The 25931-nt window shown below is 42.5% G+C and overlaps 1 protein-coding gene across 2 annotated transcripts in view; it reads right to left on the bottom strand.

Moving 5' to 3' along the window:
• Positions 1-315: 315 nt before the first annotated feature.
• The window catches only part of ASPM (assembly factor for spindle microtubules), a 61109-nt gene continuing 35493 nt past the window's right edge, over positions 316-25931 (bottom strand). Inside the window, exons 18-28 of one of the 2 annotated variants that reach the window (XM_006064884.4) lie at positions 15952-20652; positions 13279-13445; positions 11142-11238; positions 9850-10059; positions 8371-8523; positions 7352-7540; positions 6575-6767; positions 6069-6223; positions 3738-3914; positions 2541-2710; positions 316-580 (exon numbers count right to left, since the gene is read on the bottom strand). In XM_006064884.4, coding sequence (XP_006064946.4) covers positions 478-580; positions 2541-2710; positions 3738-3914; positions 6069-6223; positions 6575-6767; positions 7352-7540; positions 8371-8523; positions 9850-10059; positions 11142-11238; positions 13279-13445; positions 15952-20652 — 6315 coding nt within the window. In that variant the 3' untranslated portion in view covers positions 316-477. The remainder of the gene's footprint in view (positions 581-2540; positions 2711-3737; positions 3915-6068; positions 6224-6574; positions 6768-7351; positions 7541-8370; positions 8524-9849; positions 10060-11141; positions 11239-13278; positions 13446-15951; positions 20653-25931) is intronic. The other variant, XM_044942641.2, reaches the window with a different exon arrangement.

Here is a 25931-nt window from a genome sequence, read left to right as displayed (position 1 = left end):
TTGCCCAATGTGCCTGGAGGGGCTCAGCTGCCCATCTGGATGGTCGTCAGTCAGGAAGCAGGGGTCGATGGCATTTGTGGGGTTATTTTATCCTCTTCTCACTTCTACGTGAGTTGGCAGACTCTTAACTTTTCAACATTTATTTTGGACAAATGCCTCAATTTACCTATAAAACAGGCACACTAAGCTACTCTTTTCCCTTTAGGAATATGATTATATTCAAACTAATGCAAACTATTTTAAGATGACAGCCGTGGACAACAGTGTTGGAATCATGTTGTGACATTAGTTTGTTACCTGAATAAAGCTATTAAATGAGAAAGAAATAATATAAAGTTTATTTATTACATATATCTTTTTAATTTTAATACAAAGTCAGATTTTTAAAAGTTGTACAAAGAAACCTAAAAACGCTTTCCATCTGCGTGATGAGCTTAACTGTGTCTTTTCCTGTACAGGCCGAGACGCTTGCCTCTGCTAATAAGGAAGGCTGAGCGTGTCCATCACCATCTGAATAGCTTGCAGAGGAGTCATGACTTCTTCTACATTATCTCTTCTCAAAACCCAGTCTGGTTTGAGTCTGTGAGAAGAACAAAAACCTTTCATTACCCGAGTTCTTCTCTTAAAAAAGAGTCATGTCTACTGCTTTGTCTTAACTGAAAGGTAGCCCCTCGTGGACACATCACCCCCTCCAGGCCCCTCGCGCAGGTGGGAGGCTTCCTGTTATTGTCTTTCATAACTTCAGATCGTTTCTCCCTATCTTCCCCAAAGGATGATGGTGGCTCCTTTGAAGCTCTGGCTATTCAGCCATGAAACCCCAGGGTTTTGTCTGTAAACCTGGTTCCTGGTCTCCACTGGATTCCTGTCCCATCTCAGAACTCCAAATCCTTGCAGCCAAAGAGATGACCCCTCTTCTGTCCGTTTCTGCCCCTTCCCTGCAGCGCCACCCCTTGTCACGTGACCACACGGTAGACTGGCACCACCCTCAGAAGGTGCCCGGCCTCCAGCCCCAACCGCCACTTGGGATTCATCCGCGTCCTTCAACTTAACATGTCCATGCTCACACGCTCCGCCCTCTGGGGGCCCACTTCCGGGACCTCAGTGCAGGCCCGCCCCCAGCACAGCGCTGCACACCATTCCCTCCCGGCTGCCTTGGGTACCCCAGTATAATCTCCTTTGCAAATGCTGTTAACGCTATTGTCGCTCTTTCCTACTGAATTCAGCTGGAAAGTTCTAGTTGGATTCCCAGTTGAATCCAGGTATCTGCCTTTTCCATTCCTGCAAGCTCAACAGTGCTAAAGAGAAACTACACAACCAGGCTGGCTGATTGTACGTCAGCGATTGAAACCACCTAGAAACTGCTTCCTTTCTCTTTCCCCAAGATGACTATTTTATTTTTCAAATGTCCCCTCCACACCCTCCCCCATCTGCTGCTGAGTTAATGTTTATAATCTCCTTCACTGAGAAAATAGCATCATATCCATCTTCCTCACATGAATCCCTACCACTATACACAATTCCATTTTCTTACTCTTTTCAGTTCAAATTCCAAATATCAATTAATTGGTGGGGGGGCGTGGGGGGGATGGAGAGTGGTCACACAGAGTGGGTGTTTCCCTGTCATGGACGAGCACTGTGTGAAGAGAGAGCTGAAATCTAGGCCAGGTAAGATGTGGATGAACCTCACGAAGGTGTATTTATGAAGCTAAATAGAAAAGTTTGTCACAGGAAGCTGCCATGTATGGGACAAAGCAGAAAAGGCAAAACTAAAGATTCTGAAATCATGTCAGCAGTTTCCAGAATCGGGGGTCAAGTGAGAGAACTGACTGAAAGGGGCACAAGGGAACCTTGTTGTGACTGAAATATTTTATCTCAGAAAAGGTGCATGTAGACTGTTTGGAGTTTTACCTGCCCACTCCCCCCAACAACGCCCCCCCAAAAACAAACCCCTGACTATGTCCTGATGCTGGGAAAGATTGAGGGCTGGAGAAGGGGATGACAGGATGAGATGGTTGGATGGCATCACCAATTCAATGGACATGAGTTTGAGCAAACTCCAGGAGACAGTGAAGGACAGGGGAGTCTGGTGTGCTGCAGTCCTTGGGGTTGCAAAGAGTTGGACATGACTGAGCGACTGAATAACAAATCTCAAAAGGGGGGGTGGGGGTGGGGGGAAGAATCTATTCATTAATATATGAATAGTTCTACAATATAATTCATATTAAAATATACCAAGTTATTAAATAAACATCATACGTAGAAAAGGTGGTGGTGGTGCTCAGTAGCGTCCGGCTCTCGGCAGCCCTGTGCACTGCAGCCCGCCAGCCTCCTCTGTCCACGGGATTCCCAGGCAAGGATACTGGAGGGGCTTGCCATTCCCTCCTCCAGGGGATCTTCCCCACCCAGGGACTGAACCCACATCTCTTGCATCTCCTGCTTGGCAGGAGGATCCTTTACCACTGAGCGACCCGGGAAGCCCTGGCTCAATGAACAAATGAACGTTTGGTGACACGGAACTGCAGGGTACATGTACTGCTCACCTTGAAACCATTGTGGTTCTTACAGGTGTTTCTGGAAAAAAGGAAAGGCTCACAGAAGAATTCTTCTTTTGTTTACAAAGGATTCTTTCAGTATTCACTTTATGCTTATGAGCTGTAAGTTTGTAGAGACTATAAATACGGTCGACAAATTTGGACCTACTTTGAACATCCTGAAAAAGAAAATGTATGTTTATTAAAACAGTAACTAGGATTAAACTTCATATCCTTTCTTTGCCAGAAAAATCAATCACAGTTAACAAACACTGTGCAGTAAATGACAAGTTTTTAACAATAAAAAGCCATGTTCTCCAAGTGCAGCAGTTAGAATGGTTTAAACTATAAACTAACTTAAAAGAATCACAAAGAGGGTAAATATTCAAAAATGATATACTTAATTCCATACTGAATAAAAAAAGCAAACATTAGAGTCAATATACCTATTATTTATAGTTACCAAGTCTCATGAATTTTACCTTATCAAAGATTACAGCATTACCCACCTACCTCTCACAGAAGCAGCCCCAGGTCAAGCGCAGTCTCTGGCCCAGACCACTGAGTGCCTACATTTGCTTCCTTCCTTGATGGTCTCCCTACATCTCACACACTGTCCCAAATCCATTCTTCAATCAGCAGCCAAGGTGATGTTAAAACTTAAAGTGAACATATTCCTTTGCTTATAAAACCTTCGGTGGTTTCCCACAGTTCTCAGGATGAAGGTCACAGTCCTATCCCGGCCCACGGTGAGCCCTGCTGCCTGCACACCTGGAGAGGGTAACGCAGAGACCTCACCAGGGGACGCCTGACACGTCTTTACATCACAGCGAGAGGATGCTGCTTCCTGGTTGGCACGGTTCTTCCTTCCCTCAAGTGCATGGAAGCTGGCTGCTCCTGTGTGTACCCAGTCACGTCTGACTCTTTGTGGCCTGATGGACTGCAGCCCGCCAGGCTCCTCTGTCCATGGAAGTTTCCAGGCAAGAATGCTGGAGTGGGTTCCATTTTCCTACTTCAAGGGCTGTAATAAATTCTACTTCTAGAATTCAGCTCCTCTGACACGTGAGGAACAATCAGATCAGCCCCAAAAGTAGGTGTGAACACACACAAAACCCTATTTAAGTTATGATAATTTCTGCATAAAAGTCTTGGGCTTAAGAACATGCAAAAATAACCGCAAAGGAAAAAAAGCTGATGAATACTCACCAAAGCTCGAGTTGTCGTCTTTAATAAAACAGCCAACAAACAACAGGTTTTTGTGAAAATGCTTCTGCTCTTGTCGGCGACTTTGTCACCAGACTTTTCCTGGTACATCTGCATAAGCTCCAGCAGTGTATCTACACAGTTTTCGACATCATAAATCGCTGAAGTTGTCTTCTCATACTGGAGGAGAACAGAACCAGGTTACAAGTTACAATGAGGGCAGATTCTCTTAGAAACACCAACTGAGAAGGAGGCTTAGAGCCAAATTTTGGACCATGTGCATCAAGAGCGAGGACTTCATGAGATGACTTTCCGAGGTCATTTCTGGATCCATCTTATATGCACATGTGCCTTTTAATGTTTTTCTTCCCAACCTACTTTAAAGTTCCACAAAAAATGAATCAAATCTGAAATCTCTGAAAGTGCACACCTTGATGTAAATGAAAACAAGGTAAAAAACAGGGACATTTTAGTGAGACCCTCTCAGAAAAAAGATACCATATCTGTGATAGGCAATCATAGGTTAAGATAACCATAAAGATAAGGTTTACTGCTTGTTACCCTACTCATGCTTCCTGAGAAGAAGGTGAGCTTGCTTTAAAATAAATAAATGTGATGATCACTAGCCAAGAATATATCTTTCATGCTTTAATTGTGAATTGCATCATTAGATTCATGTTGACATCTGCATGGTAACAGATAATGCTACTGGTACTAAGCAATATGAACACTTAGCACTTGTTTGGCACATCTGTGGATCAAGCACATTATGTGCACGGATTCATTTAATTCTCACAATAACATTATGAGAAAGGTACGATGACTACCCTCAGTTTACATTAAAAAAAGGGAAGCACAGAGAGGCTGAGTAACCCAGAGTGAGCAGCAGAGCTGGGATGCAAGCCCAGGCAGTCTGGCATCAGAGTCTCTGTCTCAACCACTACTCCTCAAAGAGAAAAAGCCCAGGGGAAGTCTCGAAGTTACAGCTGATGGATAGGGCGAGGAGGATAAACCTGCCATGTCGACATCTCTGCATGTGTTAGTTTGGTGGAGACTACCTCGAGCAGTCCAAGGCCAAAAGGCTGACGTTTGTACCTAGAGTGTCCCAGGGAGCCCCGAGTACATCGATGGTATCGTCCTGTTTTGCCGGATATGAGAAGAAGAGGTGCTGCTGCTCTGGTACAGCACAGCGTGTGGAGGGTCAGCTCCGGAGGGGGATGGGCGTGAGCCCACGTCTGGCCCCACCACTGACCACACACTGGTCCTCAGGCTGGGACCCTCCCTCCTGTAAGAATGATTATTCCTTCACTACAAGAAGGGAGTGAAAAAGCTGGCTTGAAACTCAACATTAAAAACATGAAGATCGTGGCATCTGATCCCATCACTTCATGACAAATAGGGAAGAAGTGGAAGCAGTGATAAATTTTCTTTTCTTGGGCTCCAAAATCATTGGGGACAGTGACTTCAGCCATGAAATTAAAAGATGTTTGCTCCCTGGAAGGAAAGCTATGACAAACCTAGATAGCATATTAAAAAGCAGAGACATCACTTTGCCAACAAAGGTCCATATAGTCAAAGCTATGGTTTTTCCAGTAGTCATGTACAGATCTGAGAGTTGGACCATAAAGAAGGCTGAGTGCTGAAGAATTGATGCTTTCAAATTGTGGTGTTGGAGAAGACTCTTGAGAGTTCCTTGGTCAGCAAGGAGATCAAACCAGTCAATCCAAAAGGAGATCAACCCTGAAAATTCATTGGAAGAATTGATGCTGAAGCTCTAATACTTTGGCCACCTAATTTTTGATGAGCCAACTCACTGGAAAAGACCCTGATGCTGGGAAAGACTGAAGGCAGGAGGAGAAGGGGATGACGGAGGATGAGATGGTTAGACAGCATTACCAATTCAAGGGACGTGAATTTGAGCAAACTGTGGGAGACAGTGAAGGACAGGGGAACCTGGCAGGCAGCAGTCCACGGGGTCACAAAGTAGACATGACTGAACGAAAAACAACAACCTGATACAAGCCACCTTAGAGGATTAACATGAGGACTTAATAAATGATGCATGAGAAGCATTAGCACGTAGTTAGCAAGTCCTTGATAAATGCTTGCCATCACCGTTATGAATACTACAACAGAAGAAATAAAATCATAAAACATTCAGTGTCTCTATGTACAGCTATGTTAAACGAGTCACCATATCCCCCTAAAACCCTGGCATGCAGTAAACACACTGTAATTTGGGGATCTCAGCTCTAGTGATGAGCAAGCATAGAGCTAACTTGCTGGAGGAGAGCTCTGGACCACGGGACGCTTCACAATTGAGCTGGAAAGTACCTTGGCGACATTAAGCAAGACCTGCATGGCATATCTGATGACCTCCATACACGGGACGCTCCGGTTACAGCTTCGGATCAAGATAAATATTTTAGAGATTGCTCCGCTCTGGGCCATCTTCTCGCAGCAAATTGAAGACAGTCTAGTAACTGCCTCTGAAAGAGGAAGTAAAAAAGAGATATATTCACAACAACAAAAATCAGCATCTTAACTACTCGTGTGTGCTAAGTTGCTTCAGTCCTGTCTGACTCTGTGACCCCATGGATTGTAGCCCGCCAGGCTCCTCTGTCCATGGGGATTCTCCAGGCAAGAATACTGAAGTGGGTTGCCATGCCCTCCTCCAGGGGATCTTCCCGACTCAAGGATCAAACCCATGTCTCTTACATCTCCTGCACTGGCAGGCAGGCTCTTTACCACTACCGCCACCTGGGAAGCCCCTTCTTTGTCTACTCTAAGGTAAAAATGCATTTCTAGCCTTCTACAAGATACTGTTGAAACAAACTAACCCAGGTGCTTCAGGGCCTCAAGCACAGTGGAAAGGTACTTGTACGTCAGGAGATGGTGCAGGGCGATTGCTGTTCTGTGGTAGAGCTTGTTTTCTTCTCGAATCTCCCTGTTAACACACTGAAGTCTCTGTCGAATGGCTTTAGTTTTTGTACTATCATTTTTCTTCCTCCAAGAATATCCTCTCCATAGTGCCTTAAAGAGACAAACCAGTAACTTGAAGATTGCAACCCCTGATGTTGTAAATTTATATCTATATCTTCTTCCAAACAAAGTAAATATTTTCAGTAAAATTATATGAAGCAGTCAGACACTTGACAAGTAGAACTTCAATTAAGGATCTAATAAAGAGCAAAATAAATTTTTCTCAGAAGAAATACATACAATATTCCTGCATATGAGCTAAAGTAGCATTCATTGGTCAAAGGTGGCTAACTGTATTCAAAATGCAAAAATACTTTTGCAGCTCTCAGTCATCAACTTCCTATAGGGAATTTGAAAATAAAGTGCTTAACAATGAAATTATGGTAGCATAGTGCTTATGAATGATTCTTTTGGCCAGCCTTAGATTTCTAGAATGAGTGCGATTGTGCTTTTTAAAATGTTAGATGTAGAATTCCTGGGCGGTCCAGTGGTTAGGACTCAGCACTTTCCATGCTGTGGCCTGAGTTCAATCCCTGATTGGGGAACGAAGATCCTGCAAGCCTTGAGGTATGGCCAAAAAATAAAATGTTAAGTATCATGTAGATGAATTGCAAAATCATAATATTTTCGGTTACCTGAATTTTAGCAATTCTTTTGTTCAAGTTTTCCTGCTTTTTACGGAGGAGGAAACGGCGGACAGCTCTCTGTATTACGGAGGCAGCCCTGCTGTGCTGGCTTGCTTGTTCTCGAGCTTCACGCTGAATGCTTATGATGCTGTATTTCTGAAGAAACCTCTTACGCTGTGATCTTGCTCGAAACCATCTCTGTTTCAGATGGATGAAGATCTTTATTATTTCAGGTTTTTTAAAATAAATGTATACATATATACACAAATGAAATAAATAGAACATTATATTGAATTTCTTTCAACCCTCCCCAGTGGCATTACTTTTCCACTCAAGTTGATGCAGATCCTTCCAGGCCACAGTATGTGAGTGTGAGTGTGTACGTGTGTAAGTGTGTGCATGTGAATTCAACCCTGTACAACATATTCCTCATTTCATAATTTATATAAATCTTATTAAGCTGTGTATTATTCTTCAATTACTTTTTTTACTTAACATACACAAATGGAATTCTTATTCAGAATACATAAAGAACTCCTATAATTTATTAAAAAAAAAAACACTCAACAGAAAAACAAGCAAGGTATATGGAAAAAAATCTTTTAAAGCACACTATACACAGATAAGAATTTGAATAATCAACACAGTTGAAATTTTTTTTTCAGAATTGTTAGCAGTCAAAGGAAATCCAAAACAAAAATGATATAATTTGCCATTCATCAAAATGACAGAAATCACAAAGTCTTCCAATGCCACAAGTTGGCAAGAATGTCTAGAGAGAAACAGGTACCCTCAGATGTTGCTAGCAGAAGAGTAAATGAGTCCAAAGCACCAGAGAATAATTCATAGCTTCAGTACTGTGCCATAAAACATCAACTTATCTCTAAACCATCAAGACATCCTAACAGCTGTGTGGCCAAAGCTAAATGTTACATAACCTTACTAGAGGTATTTGGAAATTGCCTATGAAATATCAAAAAACTTTAAACAAAAATTAGATCACAGTCTTAATGCAAAGGAAAGCTAACCTGAATACAGATGGCTGAGTTAAGCTGTTTATTGTTAGCATGCTTCAGAGCCACATGACGTCTGTAGGCTCTTTGAATTCTAAGAGCAGACAGGTGATAAAAGGCAGCTGCTGCGAAGTGAAGAAGCCGAATTTTGGTTCTCTGCTCTGAGATCTGAAGGAGAAAAAAAGATTAACAATCAAATAGTTAACTCTTGAGACGATCAACCAATGCTTATTTCTGTATATCTTCAATATCAAGTTATATAAATTAGCAATAGTAAGTTAACTTTTAACTATTAAAATTATCTACATTGTAACTTGAAGTAATTATATTCCTTTGCTGTTGTTGTTCAGTCACTAAGTTGTGTCTGACTCTGCGACCCCATGTACTGTAGCACACCAGACTCCTCTGTCCATGGGATCTCCCAGACAAGAATACTGGAGTGGGGAGCCATTTCTACCCTCAGGGGATCTTCCTGACCCAGAGACTGAACTCATGTCTCCTGCTGCATTGGTAGGCGAATTCTTTACCACTGAGCCACCTGGGAAGCCCCCAATTATATTCCTTACAATATTTTCAGTGGTGAAACCCCTAACTGAGGGTATAGAAAGCAAAACTATATTTGGGCACTTCACTCAAGAATTTAGTTAGGCTACCCAATACCAGCTAGTTAAGGCTTAAAAAGTACTAATTGTAACAGGAGAGGTCTGCTGCTGCTGCTAAGTCGCTTCAGTCGTGTCCGACTCTGTGTGACCCCATAGACGGCAGCCCACCAGGCTCCCCCGCCCTTGGGATTCTCCAGGCAAGAACACTGGAGTGGGTTGCCATTTCCTTCTCCAATGCATGAAAGTGAAAAGTGAAAGTGAAGTCGCTCAGTCGTGTCTGACTCTTAGCGACCCCATGGACTGCAGCCTACCAGGCTCCTCTGTCCATGGGATTTTCCAGGCAAGAGTACTGGGCTGGGGTGCGATTGCCTTCTCCGACAGGAGAGGTCTAGGAACACTAAAATCAGGAAGGGCTGGCGTGTTCCAAGCAGACTGGCTGGAGACGGTGATATCAAGCGGGACAAGCATCTGATGGGGTCTCCCCAGTGTCCGGCAGTGTCGCCATGTAGTGGACTCCTGTAGCAGAAGCTCCCGACAGGGGCCTTTGGCCTTCAGAGTTCCAGCTTATACTCAATGAACAAAACACAGATTTCTCCTTTAAGTTTTTTTTTCCTGTTTGCCAGTGCTGCATATATAGGATGCCCAGGACGTTATGAATTCCCTAAGGAGGATTCTTCCCTGCTGAAGGTGTGGAAATTATTGTAGGATGGTCTTACAACGCCCTGACAGAGTTGCCTGTGGTAGCTCAGGACGACTTGGATAACAACCTGCTTCACAGGTGGAGCCCTCACTCAGACTTCAGCTCCTTTGTTAAGATTTATTACACGAGAGAATCTATTTTGTATTTCTGGGGAGCATCCAGGAAACAGATATCCTACTTAAAAATACTCACCCTTTTTCTTACGAGCCAACCACGCACCAGTGCTTGTAGGACAACTGTAGATTTTTTTAATTCAACATATTTCATCCTCTGATGCTTCCCAGCCTTCCTGGCTCGTATGTATCTCTGTATGGTCAAAGCAGCTGATTTCTGCTGGAGAAACGCCTGCCTTGCTTTATATCCTCTGAAATTTGCTTGGATCAAACAAGCAGCTTGATGTCTCTATAAGGAAAAATTTGCAAGTGATGTTAACATATAGATATAATATTTCAACTCACTGGAGGTTCTGGAATTTCTCAATGTAAAATAAAATGTATAATTATATTTTTTAGTTTAAGATGTCATGTCATAGATTTCAAAACCCATAGAGGTCTATAGCTCAAAGTGAAGTTTTATGGGGATGTAAACCAGGAGCTATAGATACCAGGTACTCTTCCCCTCTCTTCCTCTTAATACTTTTCATTGTGAATGAGCAAAGGACTAATATTACTACAGGACAGATGCACCTAATAAAACAACTAGTTACACTCTAAAGGAGAATGGACGTCATAAGCAGCTGTGAGGGAAGCTGTCAGCAGCTTCAAGAACCGCAGTGCAGGCCCAGCCCATCATAGGTTCCTCAGTTCCAGAACATCCTTACAATCAGCCATCATAGGTTCCTCGGTTCCAGAACATCCTTACAATCAAATTCCAAGCCATGTAAATCTCTGGATTGAAACAGGAACTAGATTTGTTTTATGACACAGACCCCCACGTATTAGTTGAGTGACCTTGAGCAAATCCCTTTTCGTCTCCAGACCTTGCTTTACTCATCTATAAAATGGGAATGTTGACAATAACTATCTCATGAGAATCCCCTTAGTAAATATATAATAGAAGGTATAATAATAATAGTGGGTATATAATCATACATAGTGAATATTACATGAATGTAAAAATTTACAAGTAAACTTTTAATTTATTAAAAGATCATAGGTATCAGTACTATTCTAAACCTGATGCTAAATATTTTAAATAGATCACCAATTGTGGCTGAAAGAGTATGTGTCTGACTCATACAGATAAGATATGCTACATCTATTATGACTTTTTTCCAAATAAATCACTTCAAACTTTGAGAATACTTTATAAATATAGGTACACACACACAAAAAATTTACAAATAGTATTTTTATGAGTGAATATAATTTTTAATTGACTGCAATGATGTAATTAAAATAAATGTATAGTTAGGTCTTTACTCTTTTTGTTTTCTATTTTCTAAAGTAGTTCTTTACACATGAACTGCTTTTTTTAACACCTACTTTAGTCATTAAGGATTGTTCATGAGTTGTTCTTCCAGAGAGTACAGCTCTCCATCTTCTCTGAATGATGACTGCTGATGCTCTCACATTCAAAAACCTACAAAGCAATTATTGGAAAGCAATTTCAAATTAATTTATTCAGTAAGTATTTATTGCCCACCCCCTATAAATACTAAAGGAGAAAGAAGGTATACGAAAGGCAAGGAGAGAATAAATAGAAACTGGAAACGAGTAATTTATATTAGATTCTAGCAATCAGGATGGTACACACACACACACAGAGACACAACAGGACAACACAAGGCAAAAGAAATTTTACAATTGGCAATATTTCAGTGGTCAAGAAATATTAAGTTCTAGAATGACAAAAAATTCTGAACTGGATCAGGAGAAAGTAGGATTAGCTAGCTCTAGAGAAAAGCCTCAATAAAGGGGTGGTGGTAGAATGAATGGCAGAGAATAAAATCTGAGTCCACATTGTAATCAAGTCTTTAAGCAGACAGAGGTGGTCAAGAAGAGCGCGTGGGACGGTGGAACAGCATCAGCAAGTGAGAAGTGGACACTCAACTAAAAGAAAAGATGAGTGCTATCAAAAGATCTAAAAAAGACAGAACCGGAGAAAAACTTAAAATGTGAGGGACAGCGACTAAACCATAGTGCCAATATAGCAGTAATAGGCGACAACATAGAACGGGCAGGTCTTTATCTGTTTGTTCACAACTGTGTGGAAAAGACAGAGAGATTAACTAAGTCATGTCACCACTTTTCCTAGAAAATAAGGCTGAATGTCAACAGGAAAACTAAATACTGGTCCTTAATAGCTGAGAACAGCAACTATACGTTTATTTGTTAAGCCTGACTCTACCCATGGAATTAAATCAAGAAACGCTTATAATATGAGTGTGCTCTCCTAAAACAATCTTTAAACCACTGATACAATAATTCATCAATTCTGGGAATGGAAGAAAAAATTCTTACACTATGGAATAAACAATAACATGAACAATCTGGTAAGAGCTTCTGAAAATGTGTTTCAAAGAAATGAAGTAGGAAGAGGGAAACAGAATTAACATAGACAAGTTGGTAATTATGTCATCATTAAGGATAGAGAACAGGTGATAATACAAGGTTAAAAAAAAAAAGGAAAGAAATGTTGCCAAAACTAAATCAACAAACAAAATGGACCAGTGCATTAACAAGCAAAGCAACAGCACTAGATCATTTTCCCTACTTCCCATGCCTCCATCCGTACCCTTATCCTTAAGAACCTGAGTTAAGCAAGTTTAAGTAAATACTTTCACATCACTTCATGGCAAGTAGATGGGGGAAAAGTGGAAACAGTGACAGATTTTATTTTCTTGGGCTCCAAAATCGCTGTGGATGGTGACTGTAGCCACGAAATGAAAAGATGCTTGCTCCTTGGAAGAAAAGCTGTAACAAACCTAAACAACATATTAAAAAGCAGAGACATCACTTTGCCAACAAAGGTCCATATAGTCAAAGCTGTTTTTCCAGTAGTCACATATAGATCTGAGAGTTGGACCAGAAAGAAGGCTGAGCACCAAAGAATTGATGCTTTTGAATTGTGATGCTAAGAGAAGACTCTCGAGAGTCCCTTGGACTGCAAGGAGATCCAACCAGTCCATCCTAAAGGAGATCAGTCCTGAATATTCATTGGAAGGACTGATAGCTGAAGCTGAAACTCCAATACTTGGGCCACCTGATGCAAAGAGCTGACTCATTAGAAAAGACCCTGATGCTGGGAAAGATTGAGGGCAGGAGGAGAAGGGGATGACAGAAGATGAGATGGTTGGATGGCATCACTCACTCAATGGACATGAGTTTGAGCAAACTCTGGGAGATAGTGAAGGACAGGGAAGGCTGGCGTGCTACAGTCCATGGGGTTTCAAAGAATCAGACGTGACTGAGCAACTGGACGACAACAACTGGATTATGCCATCAAGGCTCGATCTCAAAAAAATAAAACAATCTCAGAGATGATTTTGTTACAATAATGGAGAAAACATCAACAAACCATATAAATTAAGCATAGCAACCATTTAAAAGAAAAACCAACAAGCGGTATTATTTGATGCTATACACACACGCCACACTGTCCTCTAAGCTGACACAGTACCGTCTTCGCTGATGCTGGGTGCAGAAGCAACGCTGAATGATTCCAACAGCTCTTAACACAGCCAGATACTCCCTACGTGCTTTGCAGCACCTGTACCAGGCTTGAATCCTGCAGGCAGCTTTCACTTCTCGCAAATATTTCCTGGCTTTGTGTCTCCTCCACACAGCCTATTAAACAAATAAACATAACAAATATGCAATGAGATGTCTAATTTTTTTTTTTAGTCAGTATTGGAAAACAACTAATATAAGTTCAGGCAGACAAGATCAACTGCAGAAACGCCATCACATCCCAACTCATCTGTGAGGCTCGCTTGCTCCTGACACCTGAGCCCTCTGAGAACAGCGGGCTGGTCCGTGCTTTTACCCCGTGGCTGGCTGCCGGCTAGGCCTCACCTAACCCTAGCAAGTATTTGAGCTGTAAGATCTGCACAAAGCCTGGGAAGCCAGGTGTGTGCGCTGCCCTCACCTTCTCAACCCTGTGAAGGAACACAAAGGACATGCATGCACCGACTCCGCTTCCGGGGAGAGGAAGGGGATCGCCCCACCGCCCTCCCCACCCCACCTCAGATGCACCTGGGTTCAGGCCAACCGGCTGCGGAATCCCAGCGTCCATCCACCCGCGACCATCAGACTTTCCGATTCTGGCAACCCTGCAGCTGACTAAAAGCTTAAGTGATCGTTACAACTTCTTAAGTGCTTAGCGCTACACTCAGCGCTAGGATTCCTTATGGTAACACAGGTAGGTACGATTACCTCTAATTTAGAGATGAGGAAATGAAGGCCCAGAGGAACTGACACCAGTAAAAGAACTTGCTGATGTCACAGGTAATAAGCAGCAGATCTGTCTTATTTAATCTTGACAAATATCTTGTGAGATGATAATTAAGCTCTCTCTTTCACAAAACAGAAATTAACGCTAAGAGACTTGTTACCTCATAGGAAGTGAATAGGGTCAAAATCTGATCCCGAGTCTATTTGATTTCAAAATACCTACAACAAATATGATAACTACCTCCTTCGTGGGGGTCGGTTTCTAAATTCAGTTGACAGGCGAGAGTGATATGTAGGTCAAACTGACTCGTGTGGTGTCCTTGACTCGCAGTATCTCTATATGGTTGTATGTAGACAAGCACCCCCTAGTGGGAGCCAGGTGTCAGTCTTTTTGTCTCCGCGGCTCTGTTTAGGTTCCATGTGAGGCCAATCCCACCCTCCATTCACATGGACCCTGCCTTCTGTTCAGTGCAATTCACTTTCCCCACCCCACTGCCTACAGCTTCCTGACTGGCCACCCGCAGCCTAGTCCATCTTCCACATTCCTGCGGGGCATGTGGGAATGCAGTTTCCTGACCAGGGATTGAACCTGTGCTCCCTGAATTGGGAGCGCAGAGTCTTAACCACTGGGCTGCCAGGCAAGACCCTGCCTGAGTAATTTTAAAAAGATAAACTAGGATTCTGGTCCTCCCCTTAAACTCATCTAGAACTTCTTTTAGTCCAGAGGATGAAAGCTAACCTTTTTCCGTCTTACAGAGCTGCCCACCTCTCACTCCATGGACTGCCATCCTGGTCTCAGATCAGCTTTATTGCACACCTGTGCTCACTCTCAGCTTAGAGCTCTGTGTTACCCCCTAGAGCTGGAATACTCCTTCAATACAGTTTACTAGGCTATTTCCTTCAGCTTAAGCTTAACTCTTATCTTAAACCCCACTTATTCCAAGAAGCCTTCTCTGATCACTGGGACCAGCTTAGGTTTCCCTTCTCTGTGTTCCCAGCCACATCCATTTCTCATTCTGTATTATGATGAAGAAATTTCCATATATTGATGTATGAGGAAGTCATTTCGGCTATCACATGACTTAACTTGAACTTTATGTTAACTAAAACAGCCTGTTTTGTGGACTATTAAACATATACTGTATATCTGCTTTAGCTGTTAAAGAAAAGAAAGCATTTAAAAATCAAAATGGATTAACTGTGGTTCAGGTGTCCAAAATGGAGCCAAGTGGCTATCGTGGATGAGGTTTGACATGTTTCAGCATCACTGAGAACTTGAACTTTATATTAAACTCAAGGATACCACTGCTGCTGCTGCTAAGTCACTTCAGTTGTATCCAACTCTGTGAGACCCCACAGACAGCAGCCCACCAGGCTCCCCTGTCCCTGGGACTCTCCAGGCAAGAACACTGGAGTCGGTTGCCATTTCCTTCTCCAATGCATGAAAGTGAAAAGTCAAAGTGGAGTCGCTCAGTCGTGTCCGACTCTTAGTGACTCCATTGACTGCAGCCCACCAGGCTCCTCCGTCCATGGGATTTTCTAGGCAAGGGTAATGGAGTGGGGTGCCATTGCCTTCTCTGAAGGATACCACTAGCTGTTCTCAAAACATGTAAGGTTGCCAGCTGCAGCCATATGGTCTCAAAGTCTTCACTTTTAACTATGCATTCATAACTTAACTTTAGGGTGATCATGTCCAGAACAATCTTGTTCTGTGCTGTCTTGGGTAGACAATTATCGGCACCTTTTACCCAACTTCAAAAATCTTCCATTTTGGAAGGTAAATGAAATGGTTACATAAACTAACTCTTATTCTTTATAACCTGCTATGGCTCATTTTGAAAATTCTATGAAATACTGGTCAAAGGATGAATGAAAGCTTTATACTTAAATACATAAATACCTGGATTTTTATGGTGCTATCTTTAAGTTTCCGAAACTTCCGTTTCTGTATAAATCCTTTCACTCTAGCTTGAATAATGATTACAGCGCTCCTTATTTGTAAGTACAGTTCTCTTTGATGTTTTGCAGGCAGAGAGGCTCTGTGGGGATTCTGCAAACCCACTGCTGCTTCTCTGTACAGTAAGAACTGTTTTCTGCTTTGCTGTGTCCTGAAGCACCGCTGTAACGTGAGGGCCGCCCTTTTCTGCTGAAGGAATCTTCTGCGATATACGGCCATCTGAAGGAAGGACTGAATTCGCAGGGCAGCACGCCTCTGTTTTTCCAATCTTCTTGTGACCATTTTACGGAAAGCTTTTTGAATTGTGACTGCAGCCTTTCTTTGAGAATGCTGCTCTGTTTCCTGTGAAGGGCCAACCAGAGAGGTTTTATACAGCCCTTGAGCCACAAGTGCTGGGCTCGGGCCAGCTTCATGCTGGCTCTCAGTCCTGTGACAGTAGAATGCAGGCTGGGTAGCGGGGGCTGCCATCTTTTTGTCGGGCATGGTTTTTAATTTCTGTCTAACTTTCATGCCTCTGAAAGCAGCCTGAATAGTTCGTGCAGATTTCTGAATGGCTAAAAATTCCTTCCTCTTCATTTTCACTCTGACATACGACCTGTAGTGGTTCTGTATGACACCAACTGCTCTTTTCTTGGCCTGGTAATCAGCTCTGGCCCGGTGCCTTCGGTAGCATGACTGAATTCGTGTGGCAGCCAGGTGCATGCGTTGGATACCCCTTCGTGCCTTAAAGCCTCTGAAACAAGACTGGATACAGATGACTGCCTGGGTTCGCACTGCCATTAGCACTCTGTATCTTCTTTGAACCCAAACTACCTTTGCCCTGAAGTGGAGATAGTGCTTCCGTGTTTTAAAGGCTCTAAAATGCTTCTGAACAGTAATGGCAGCTTGATGCCGCCTTTCCTCAGTCAGTCTCCTTATGACCATATCCTGAAAGTCAGCTTGGGCACAGGTTGCTGCTTTGAGTGCATCGTGTTGAAGAGCTTTCCTTTTACTCGCTCTGTATTTTTCTTGTATTACTTTTGTAGCCCACTGAAGCTTTTGGTAGACAAAATGTTGCCTGTACATTCTGTATGTGCTTTGTATTATGACAGCAGCTCTGTGCTTTTGCCTTAAAAGCTGTCTTGCTTTCAGCCCTTTATATGCAGCCTGAATGACCACTGCAGAATGCCTCCATCTGATGTAAAGTGCTCTTTGCAGTTTTGCAGCTTTGCATGCCCGGTAACGCTGCTGAATGAGGACCGCGGCATGTTTCCAGGTCTGAAAGGCCAGGTGTGCTCTGTGCATTCTGAAGCTTGCCTGGATGAGGGCTGCAGCCCTGTGCATCTCCTGTAACTGCTTCTTTACCATCCGTCTTCGGTAAGACGCCTGGATTATGATGACTGCCTTCTGTAACTCCAGGAATCGGTGCAGGTGGTGTTTGGCACAGATGGTGGCTCGGTACTTCCTCTGAACAAAAACAGCAGCTTTCTTGAGGGAAAGGAATCTTTTCCTCATCATTATAGACCTAAACCTGCTCTGAATCAGGGTCGCGGAGGCATGCATCCTTTTCAGACGTCTTCTGACTCTCATACCCCTGAACGCAGCCTGGAGGACCAGCGCAGAGTGTCGTTGCTGGAGGTACTGTCTCCTCTGCAGGCGCACAGCCCGGCTTGCCCGGAACCGCTGCTGGATGACCTGCGAGGCGCGCCTCCAGGCTTGGTACCTCGCCCGCGTGCGGTGCCTCCTGAACGCGGCCTGGAGGACCGTGGCCGCCCTGCGCATCTCCTGTATCTTCTTCCTCACCATCCACCCCCTGTACCAGGACTGGATTTTGATAGCTGCCTTCTGCAACCGGAGCTGTTGTAAGTGATGCCTTGTGCAAACCTTTGCACGGTATTTTCTCTGAACCCACACGGCGGTCTTCCTGAGAGACAGGAATCTTCTTCTCATCACCAGAGTCCTAAACCTCTGCTGGATTACGGCTGCGGCGGAGTGCATGGCTTTTAAGCGTCTTCGCGCTCTCATGCCCCTGAAAGCAGCCTGAATGCAGATCGCGGAGCGTCTCAGCTGGTTGTACCTTCGCAGTTGTGCGTGCCTTTCCCTCGCTGCCCGGTACTTCTGCTGTACCGTTTTCGTCACCTTCTTTAACTTATTAAAATAGGCTTGCTGCCGGTGCCCCCTGTAGTGGGCCTGGATGAGCGTGGCCGCGGTCCGCATCCTTCTCAGGCTCTGTCTAACTCTTGCCCCTCTGAGAGCTGCCTGGAGGAGGGCAATGGCTTTCAGAATCGTCAGGTACTTTGCACGCTGAGCTCTACCTTGGCGGTACGCTCTGTACCTTACCTGAATTATGATGGCTGCTGTTCTCATTTGCTGATACCTCCTCCGTGACTGCTGCATTTTGAAGGTGGCTTTGATAAGAGTGGCTGCCGTGTGCATGCGCCGGATCTGTCTTCTTGCTCTGACTCCTCTATAGACGGCCTGGATTTTCAGTGCTGCCTTCTTAACAGCAAGATATTCCTCACGCTGACGGCCTGTGAGCTTAGCCGCGCAATACCACCTCTGAATGATGACAGCCGCTGCTCTGTAGCTGGCGTACTTTTTTCTGGCTTGGTACGCTCGGTATCTGGACTGTATGGTGGCGGCTGCCTGGTGCATCTCCTTCACTTTCTTCCTCACTCTCACACCTCGAAAAGCTGACTGTAGGATTATTGCAGCTGCTTTGGTTTTCAGAAACGAATGATGCTGTTTTCTTCCTGTACGATAAGCCCGATAATGCATTTGAATTAGATGAGCCGCTTTTCCCATGATTCCCCATCTCTTCCGCTGCACGTGCCTTCGGTAGTAGGCCTGTATGATGGTGGCGCATCTCTGTCGCTTCTGAATCCGCCTCCTGGCTGCTCGGCCCCTCCAGGCGGACTGGAGCATCACTGCCGCCCGGCGCAGGGCCATGTACTCCGTCCGCTGCCTCCGCCCTGCGGCACGCGCTCTCAGATGCTGCTGGATCACAGATGCTGCCGTTTTTAACACCCTGAACTCCTTCTGGGCCCTGGCCATTCTGAAAGCAGACTGAATCTTCACTGCAGCTTCATGTTCCTTTCTCATCTGCTTCCGAACTTTCCAGCCACGGTAAGCGGACTGGAGAGAAATCGCAGCTGTCCTTGTTTTGAAGAAATGGCTTCTTATGGCAGAAACAGTCTTGCGTGTCCTGTACCATCTCTGAATCTTGAGGGCAGACTGAAGCACGGATTGATACTTTGTCCTCTGACGATAGCCTCTAAAAGCAGCTTGAATTTTTAGAGCAGCTGCAGATTGCTGTTGCAGCTGCCAGCGGACCTTATACCCTCTGTAAGCGGCCTGCAAGCAGGTCACGGCTCTTCTGACTTGCAGGAAGTGCTTCCTCTGCTGGGCCCCTGCTCTGTGCGCACGATAGTAACGCTGAATGACAACAGCTGCGTGACAGACTTTCAGGTAGTCCAGCCGCATTTTTCTCATCCTAAAGTAAGACTGCAGCGAAACAGCGGCTTTTCTCTGCAGCCTCACCTGCTTCCGAACCAGGTACCCTCTGAGGAAAGCTTGCAGTTTGATGCAAGAGGCCCGCCGATGTTCTCTCTGTTGTGCAATTGCTCTTAAATGTAAATATTGTTTGCGGGCTAGCTTCATCCTGACAATGGATTGTAACTTTACTGTAGCCTTTTTGAGCCTCAGAAACTTTCTTCTGAAAGCATAAGCCCTGTAATATGATTGAATCTTTACAATGGATGTGAGGATGTGAAGAAACTTTTTCCTGGCCTGCATTCTCCTGCACGCAGACTGCAGGACGATGACAGCAGAACGTGTCTTCTGGTAAGAGGCCAGAACTTCCTTGGCTGACATGTAAGCTCGGAAGTGAATCTGAATTATGAGGGTGGCTTTCTTCATCTTCTGGTATGTCTGTAATTGTTGACGTCTCCTTATGTGTGCCTGCAGCCTGATGATGTTTTTCTTAAGGTTTAGAAATCGGAGTCTGTCCTGCCTCATTCTCCAGTACGACTGTAAGACACAAGCGGCCCTGATCTGCCTGCATAAGTTACGTGCTCTCCTTCCCCTGAAAGCAGCCTGCAGGCGGATGGCTGCAGCGCGTTTCTGCAAATAGCCTGTGCGCTCAACCTTTCCTTTCACGTACGCTCTGTAGTGCTTCTGCAGAGTCAGGATAGATTCTCTGGTCCTTGTATATAACTTTTGGGCTTGAAAGCACCGAAATCTTGCCTGAATGATGATAACACAAGATCTAAGGTAAATGTACTTCCGTAATTCTCTGTGCCTCCTATACCAGGATTGTATGACCACGGCAGCTCTTTCTTCTTGAGCACATTTCCGGACACGCCATTGTCTGAAAGCTCTTTGCAATGTTATGGCAGCATTTATTTGTGATTGCCTCTTACGTCGCCTCCATCTCCTGAAGGCGGACTGGATTACAAGAGTGGATGATCTTAGCAGTTCATATCTCTGTCGATCCTGCTTGCTTCTCACATGAGCATGCCAGCGCCTCTGAATTGTAACAGTAGCCCAATGGTATCGTTTGTAAGAAGCAACAGCAATGATCATTCTTATCTTAGATTGCAGGAAAATTGAATAATATTTCAATTTCAGAAACTGCTTTCTAGTGGAATATCTTCTCCAGTGTCTCTGAAAAAAGAAAGGACAGAAAATAAAATAGACACAACTTTCTATGCTTAAGACCTTTGAAACTATCACTTTTCCTAACATTTTGCTTAAAAACAAACATAGTAAACTTAAAAGCAATATATTTCTAAAGGAGATACTTGTCTCTTTTGTTTATAGTTTGTTTCTATGTTGATACAACTGTAGCCAATACAAAAATCTTTCTCGAAATACTAATGATATTTACATAGCATTTGTACTCAGGAGACATAAGAAATATAAATAAGTTTTTGTTATATTAGAATAACATACTAGAAAAATTAAAAAAAAATAGTAATATTCTGCTATCTATTGATTCTAAGTAAATTCCTATGACTATATCTCTGGTTCTTATATTCCACCTTCTATCAAGGTTGATAAGATATAATGACTGGAAACTGTTCATAGGCCTGGTAATGCCGACAAAGGTCCATACAGTCAAAGCTGTGGTTTTTCCAGAGTCAGGTACGGATGTAAGAGCTGGACCATAAAGAAGGCTAAGAGCCAAAGAATTGATGCTTTCAAATTATGGGGCCGGAGAAAACTTAAGAGTCTCTGGGACAGCAAGGAGATCAAATCAGTTAATTCTCAAAATCAACCTTGACTATTCATTGGAAGGACTGATGCAAAGCTGAAGCTCCAATACTTTGGCCAACTGATGCAAAGAGCTGACTCACTGGAAAAGACTGATGCTGGGAAGAACTGAAGTCAAAAGAAGGGGGCAGCAGAGGATGAGATGGTGAGATAGCATCACTGACTCAATGGACATTGAGCAAACTCTGGGAGACAGTGAAGGATAGGGAAGCTTAGCATGCTGCAGTCCCTGGGATCACAAAGAATCAGGCATGACTTGGCAACTGAACAACAACAGATGTCAACAAAGAGTTTTGAGAAATAAGTGAGGCAGATCACTTTCTGAGTCAGTATTTTCATTAAGAATAAGATTCAGGAATTATAGTTACTTGGTTAAAAAATGTAATTCTGGAAAGACTTGAGGGGTAAGAAGCCGTTTGCCATCTGCTTCCTTCCCAGCACCCCCTGTTCCCTAACCCTGTAGTTATCCCAGCAATGTGCAAGCTGTGAAGTCTTAAGCAGATCCTGGCTGCTGGTCATCAAGCTCTGGACAGTCTGCTCTAGCTGTAAGATGATTCTTCTGTCCAAAACACTCCAAATATTGCTAAGGTGGGGTGGAAAGTAATGGAAGGATTAAGAGTCTCAGATAAAAAAATCAAAGATACAACTAAGAACCAAATGGGAATATCAGAACTAAAAAACACAGTAACCAAAACAACAACAAAACCTCACTGGATGGCTCAATAGTGGAATGTACATGATGGAAGAGTCAATGAACTTGAAGATCAATGCAAAGTATCAATGCAGAATGAGAAAGGAAAAAAAAATGATTGGGGAAAAAATTGTCTCAACCAATATATCCTTCAATAGGCAAATGGATAAACAACTGTATTATATCTATAAAATGGAATGTCATTCAGTGTAAGCTACTGAGGCAGGAAAAGACTATTTAAACTTAAATGTGTATTTGTGAAGTGAGAGAATCTATCTGAAAAGGCTATATATCTCTGAATTCAAACTGTAGGACATCCTGGAAAAAGCAAAAATAGACAGTAAAAACAACAGTGGTTGCCCAGGATTTTGAAGAAGGGTAAGAGATGAATATGTAAAGCAGAAAGGATTTTTAGGGCAGGATTTTTGTCAAACATACAACTGTACCAGATAAATAGTGAAACCCTTGGAAACTAAGGACTTCAGTTAATTATAATGCATCATTGTGGGTTCATAAATTGCAAACACGATACCATAAAAAAAGAAAGCAAAGCAACAGAAATGATAAAATCTGCACTAATAGAATATGATTCTCATGTACTCCTTAAAATTTTATTATGATTGAAAGCAGAAATTATAATATTGCCTGATGTGGTTTCAGTTGTATGTAAGTTTAATAAATAAAACTGCTGCTGCTGCTGCTAAGTCGCTGCTAAAACATAAAAGTGAGGGAGGGGAGCAAAGGGATCTAGATAGTGGTAAGTTTTCTACATTCCATTTAAAGTGATAAAGTATTGATTCTAAGTAAAAGTTTTGTATACTGAAATGCCTATACCGACCAAAAAAACAAAAAAAAAAGACACCCCCCCCAAAAAAAAACAAAAAACACAAAAAATCTCCCAAATAAATCCCTGTACAGAGGAATAAAATAATAATTAAAACAAAAAAAGATAAACTAAAATGAAACACTAAAAAGTATTCAAATAATTGAAGAGACAGGAAAGAGGGAAGAGAAAAATGAAAGAAAGCTAACATTCAGAAAATAAATGATAAAATGACAGACCAAAGCCCAAACATATTGATAAATATCTGAAATATAAATGGCCTAAATCACCAATTAAAAGACAGAGATTTTCAAAACATAAAAACTAAATGCTGTCAAGACTTCAAGCCATATATAACGATTTAAGTAACTAATAAGTAAAATAAAGGGAAAAAATATACCCTGCAAATGATAATCAAGTGAAAGCTAGTTTGGTTATAGTAAGAACGTGCAAAGTAGACTTTAGAACAAAGAAAATTATGAGGGATAAAAAGGAACAATAAACAATGATAAAAAAACTCAACTCACCTAGAGGACAGAACAATTCCAAATGTGTACACACCTAACAAAACATCTTCAAATACATGTAGATAAAACCAAAGAGGGAAAGACAATATCCACAATTATGTTGGCGACTTAACCACCGCGTTCTTGGCACAAGAATAAGTAAACAGAACATCAGTAAGGACATAAAAGAACTATCGACCTGACATTTATAGAACACTGCATCCAACAACAGAACACACGTTCTTTTCCAGGACACAGAACATTCACCAAGACTAGGACCAACTTTTTCTGTAAAACATTTATAGACAAATCACTGATAAAGAACTTGTATCCAGGATATAGAAAGAAATCTCAAAACTCAGTAAGATAAGCACTCAGTTATAAAAATGGTCAAAAGACTTCAACACACTTTATAAAGAAGATGACTGAAAGGCAATTAAGCATTTGAAAACATATACATAGCCTTTGAGAAAATGCAAATTAAAACCAAGAGACCACTACACACTTATCAGAACGGGTGAAACACAAGCGATCAGCGTTGCTGAGGATATGGAGCAATTAGAACCCTTACACACTGGGGGTGGGCATGCAAAATGGAATAAGGCAGTCTAGAGGGTTGCGCGATGTCTAAGCTATGGTTTTTCCAGTAGTCATGTATGGATGCAACAGTTGGACTATAAAGAAAGCTGAGTGCCGAATGCGACAGCTGGACTATAAAGAAAGCTGAGCGCCAAAGAACTGATACTTTTGAACTGTGGTGTTGGAGAAGACTCTTGAGAGTCCTTTGGACTGCAAGGAGATCCAACCAGTCCATCCTACAGGAAATCAGTCCTGAATATTCATTGGAAGGACTGATGCTGAAGCTGAAACTCCAATACTTTAGCCACCTGATGCGAAGAACTGACTCATTTGAAAAGACCCTGATGCTGGGAAAAATTGAAGGCGGGAGGAGAAGGGGACGACAGAGGATGAGATGGTTGCATGGCATCACTGACTCAATGGACATGAGTCTGAGTAAACTCCAGGATTTGGTGATGGACAGGGAGGCCTGATGTGCTGCAGTCCATGGGGTTATAAAGAGTTGGACACGACTGAGTGACTGAACTCATCTATAAAGCTAAACATATACTTAACAAATGACCCATCAATCCCATTCCTAGATATTTACCCTAACAGAATGAAATCACCTAAAACTGGAAACAATGCAAATATCCTTCAACAGATTAACATTTAATCAAACTGTGGCACATCCACACCAGGGAACACTACGCAGCAATGAAGGAGAATGCATGCACTGACACATGCCACACCTGACACATGCCACACCAGGATGAGGCTCCAAGGCCTCCTGCAGAGGAAAGGCCAGTCTCCAAGGCTGACCTAGTGTAAGGCTCCCTTATGTGATATTTTTAAAAAGGCAAAACCATAGTAACAGAGAACAGAGCTTGGTGCATGGGTGTGGAGGAAGAGCGGACCACAGAGAAATGGAATGCAAAAGTTCTTCTGGGAGATGGACTGTTCACAACCTGTGTGTGTGTTTAAATTTGTGTAACTGCACACCAAAAAAAGACATGCACATTTTACTGAGTGTTATTAATAATTTGAAAATTAAAAATTTAATTTTAATCTGCATAAAGTTAAAATTTATTAAATTTAAATTTTAAAAAATATCTAAGTAAAGGTATTTAAGACTTCTTGCATCAGATAATAAAATCATTTTAGGAGGCTTTTAAAGAAGGCCTGAATAAATAGGTATTTATTAATACCATGTTCAGTAGCTAAAGGTATCAATTCTAACTTAACTGACATATTCAGTTAAATCTCAAATTCTGATATTTTTTAAACTTCAGATTCAAAATCTGTAAGAAAATGCAGAGGACTTAGGATAGCTAAAAACTTCTTAAAGAAAACAAAAGAAGTCTTTGTCTACCAGATGTTCAGATTTCTTGTAAAGCCAGAGTATATGGTTCGATGGGAGACAAAAAGAACAATGAAATAGTAAAAAAAATTCTAGAAACAGAACCACACGCGTAAGAATCCGTGCTCGGGGAATCCCCAGGCAGTGCAGCCGTGAGGACGCTGGCTTCCACTGCAGGGGACGGGGGTTCAGTTTGTTGGGGGCTAAGACCCCGCATGCTGCCCTGCGCAGTGAAAAGACCCCGCATGCTGCCCTGCGCAGCGAAAAGAGACTTGATGTGCACAACAGGTAGCACGGCAAGGCAAGGCTGGTCACTTCAGTGACCTGTGACTGACACAGCGGCTATCCACATATACAAAACGAAATATGGTCCCTGGCACAAATCATATGCAGGAATTAATTTCAAGAGAGATCTAAATGTGAAAGACCACACATTAATGCTTTCAGAATAGAATATAGTGTAGGAGAATATCTTCAAAGTCTTAGCAGTTAAACAAGTACTCCTCAAATGGTTAAAAAAAAAAAAAAAACACCCCCACACAACCCACTAACCACAGAAGAAAATTAAGAATTTTCACTGGAAATATATAAAACTATAAATAATGGTCTGGGAGAAGATATTTACAACATACATATCCAACAAGGACCAATAACCAGAATATATAAAGATCTCACACAAATCCACAAGAAGGCAATCAAAATAAAAAATGGAAAAAAAAAGATCCTTGAAAA

Source organism: Bubalus bubalis, chromosome 5, assembly GCF_019923935.1.
Source record: "Bubalus bubalis isolate 160015118507 breed Murrah chromosome 5, NDDB_SH_1, whole genome shotgun sequence".
NCBI classification, from domain to species: domain Eukaryota; kingdom Metazoa; phylum Chordata; class Mammalia; order Artiodactyla; family Bovidae; genus Bubalus; species Bubalus bubalis.
Note: the sequence above shows the minus strand (reverse complement) of the source record. Positions and strands in the feature narration are given on the sequence as shown.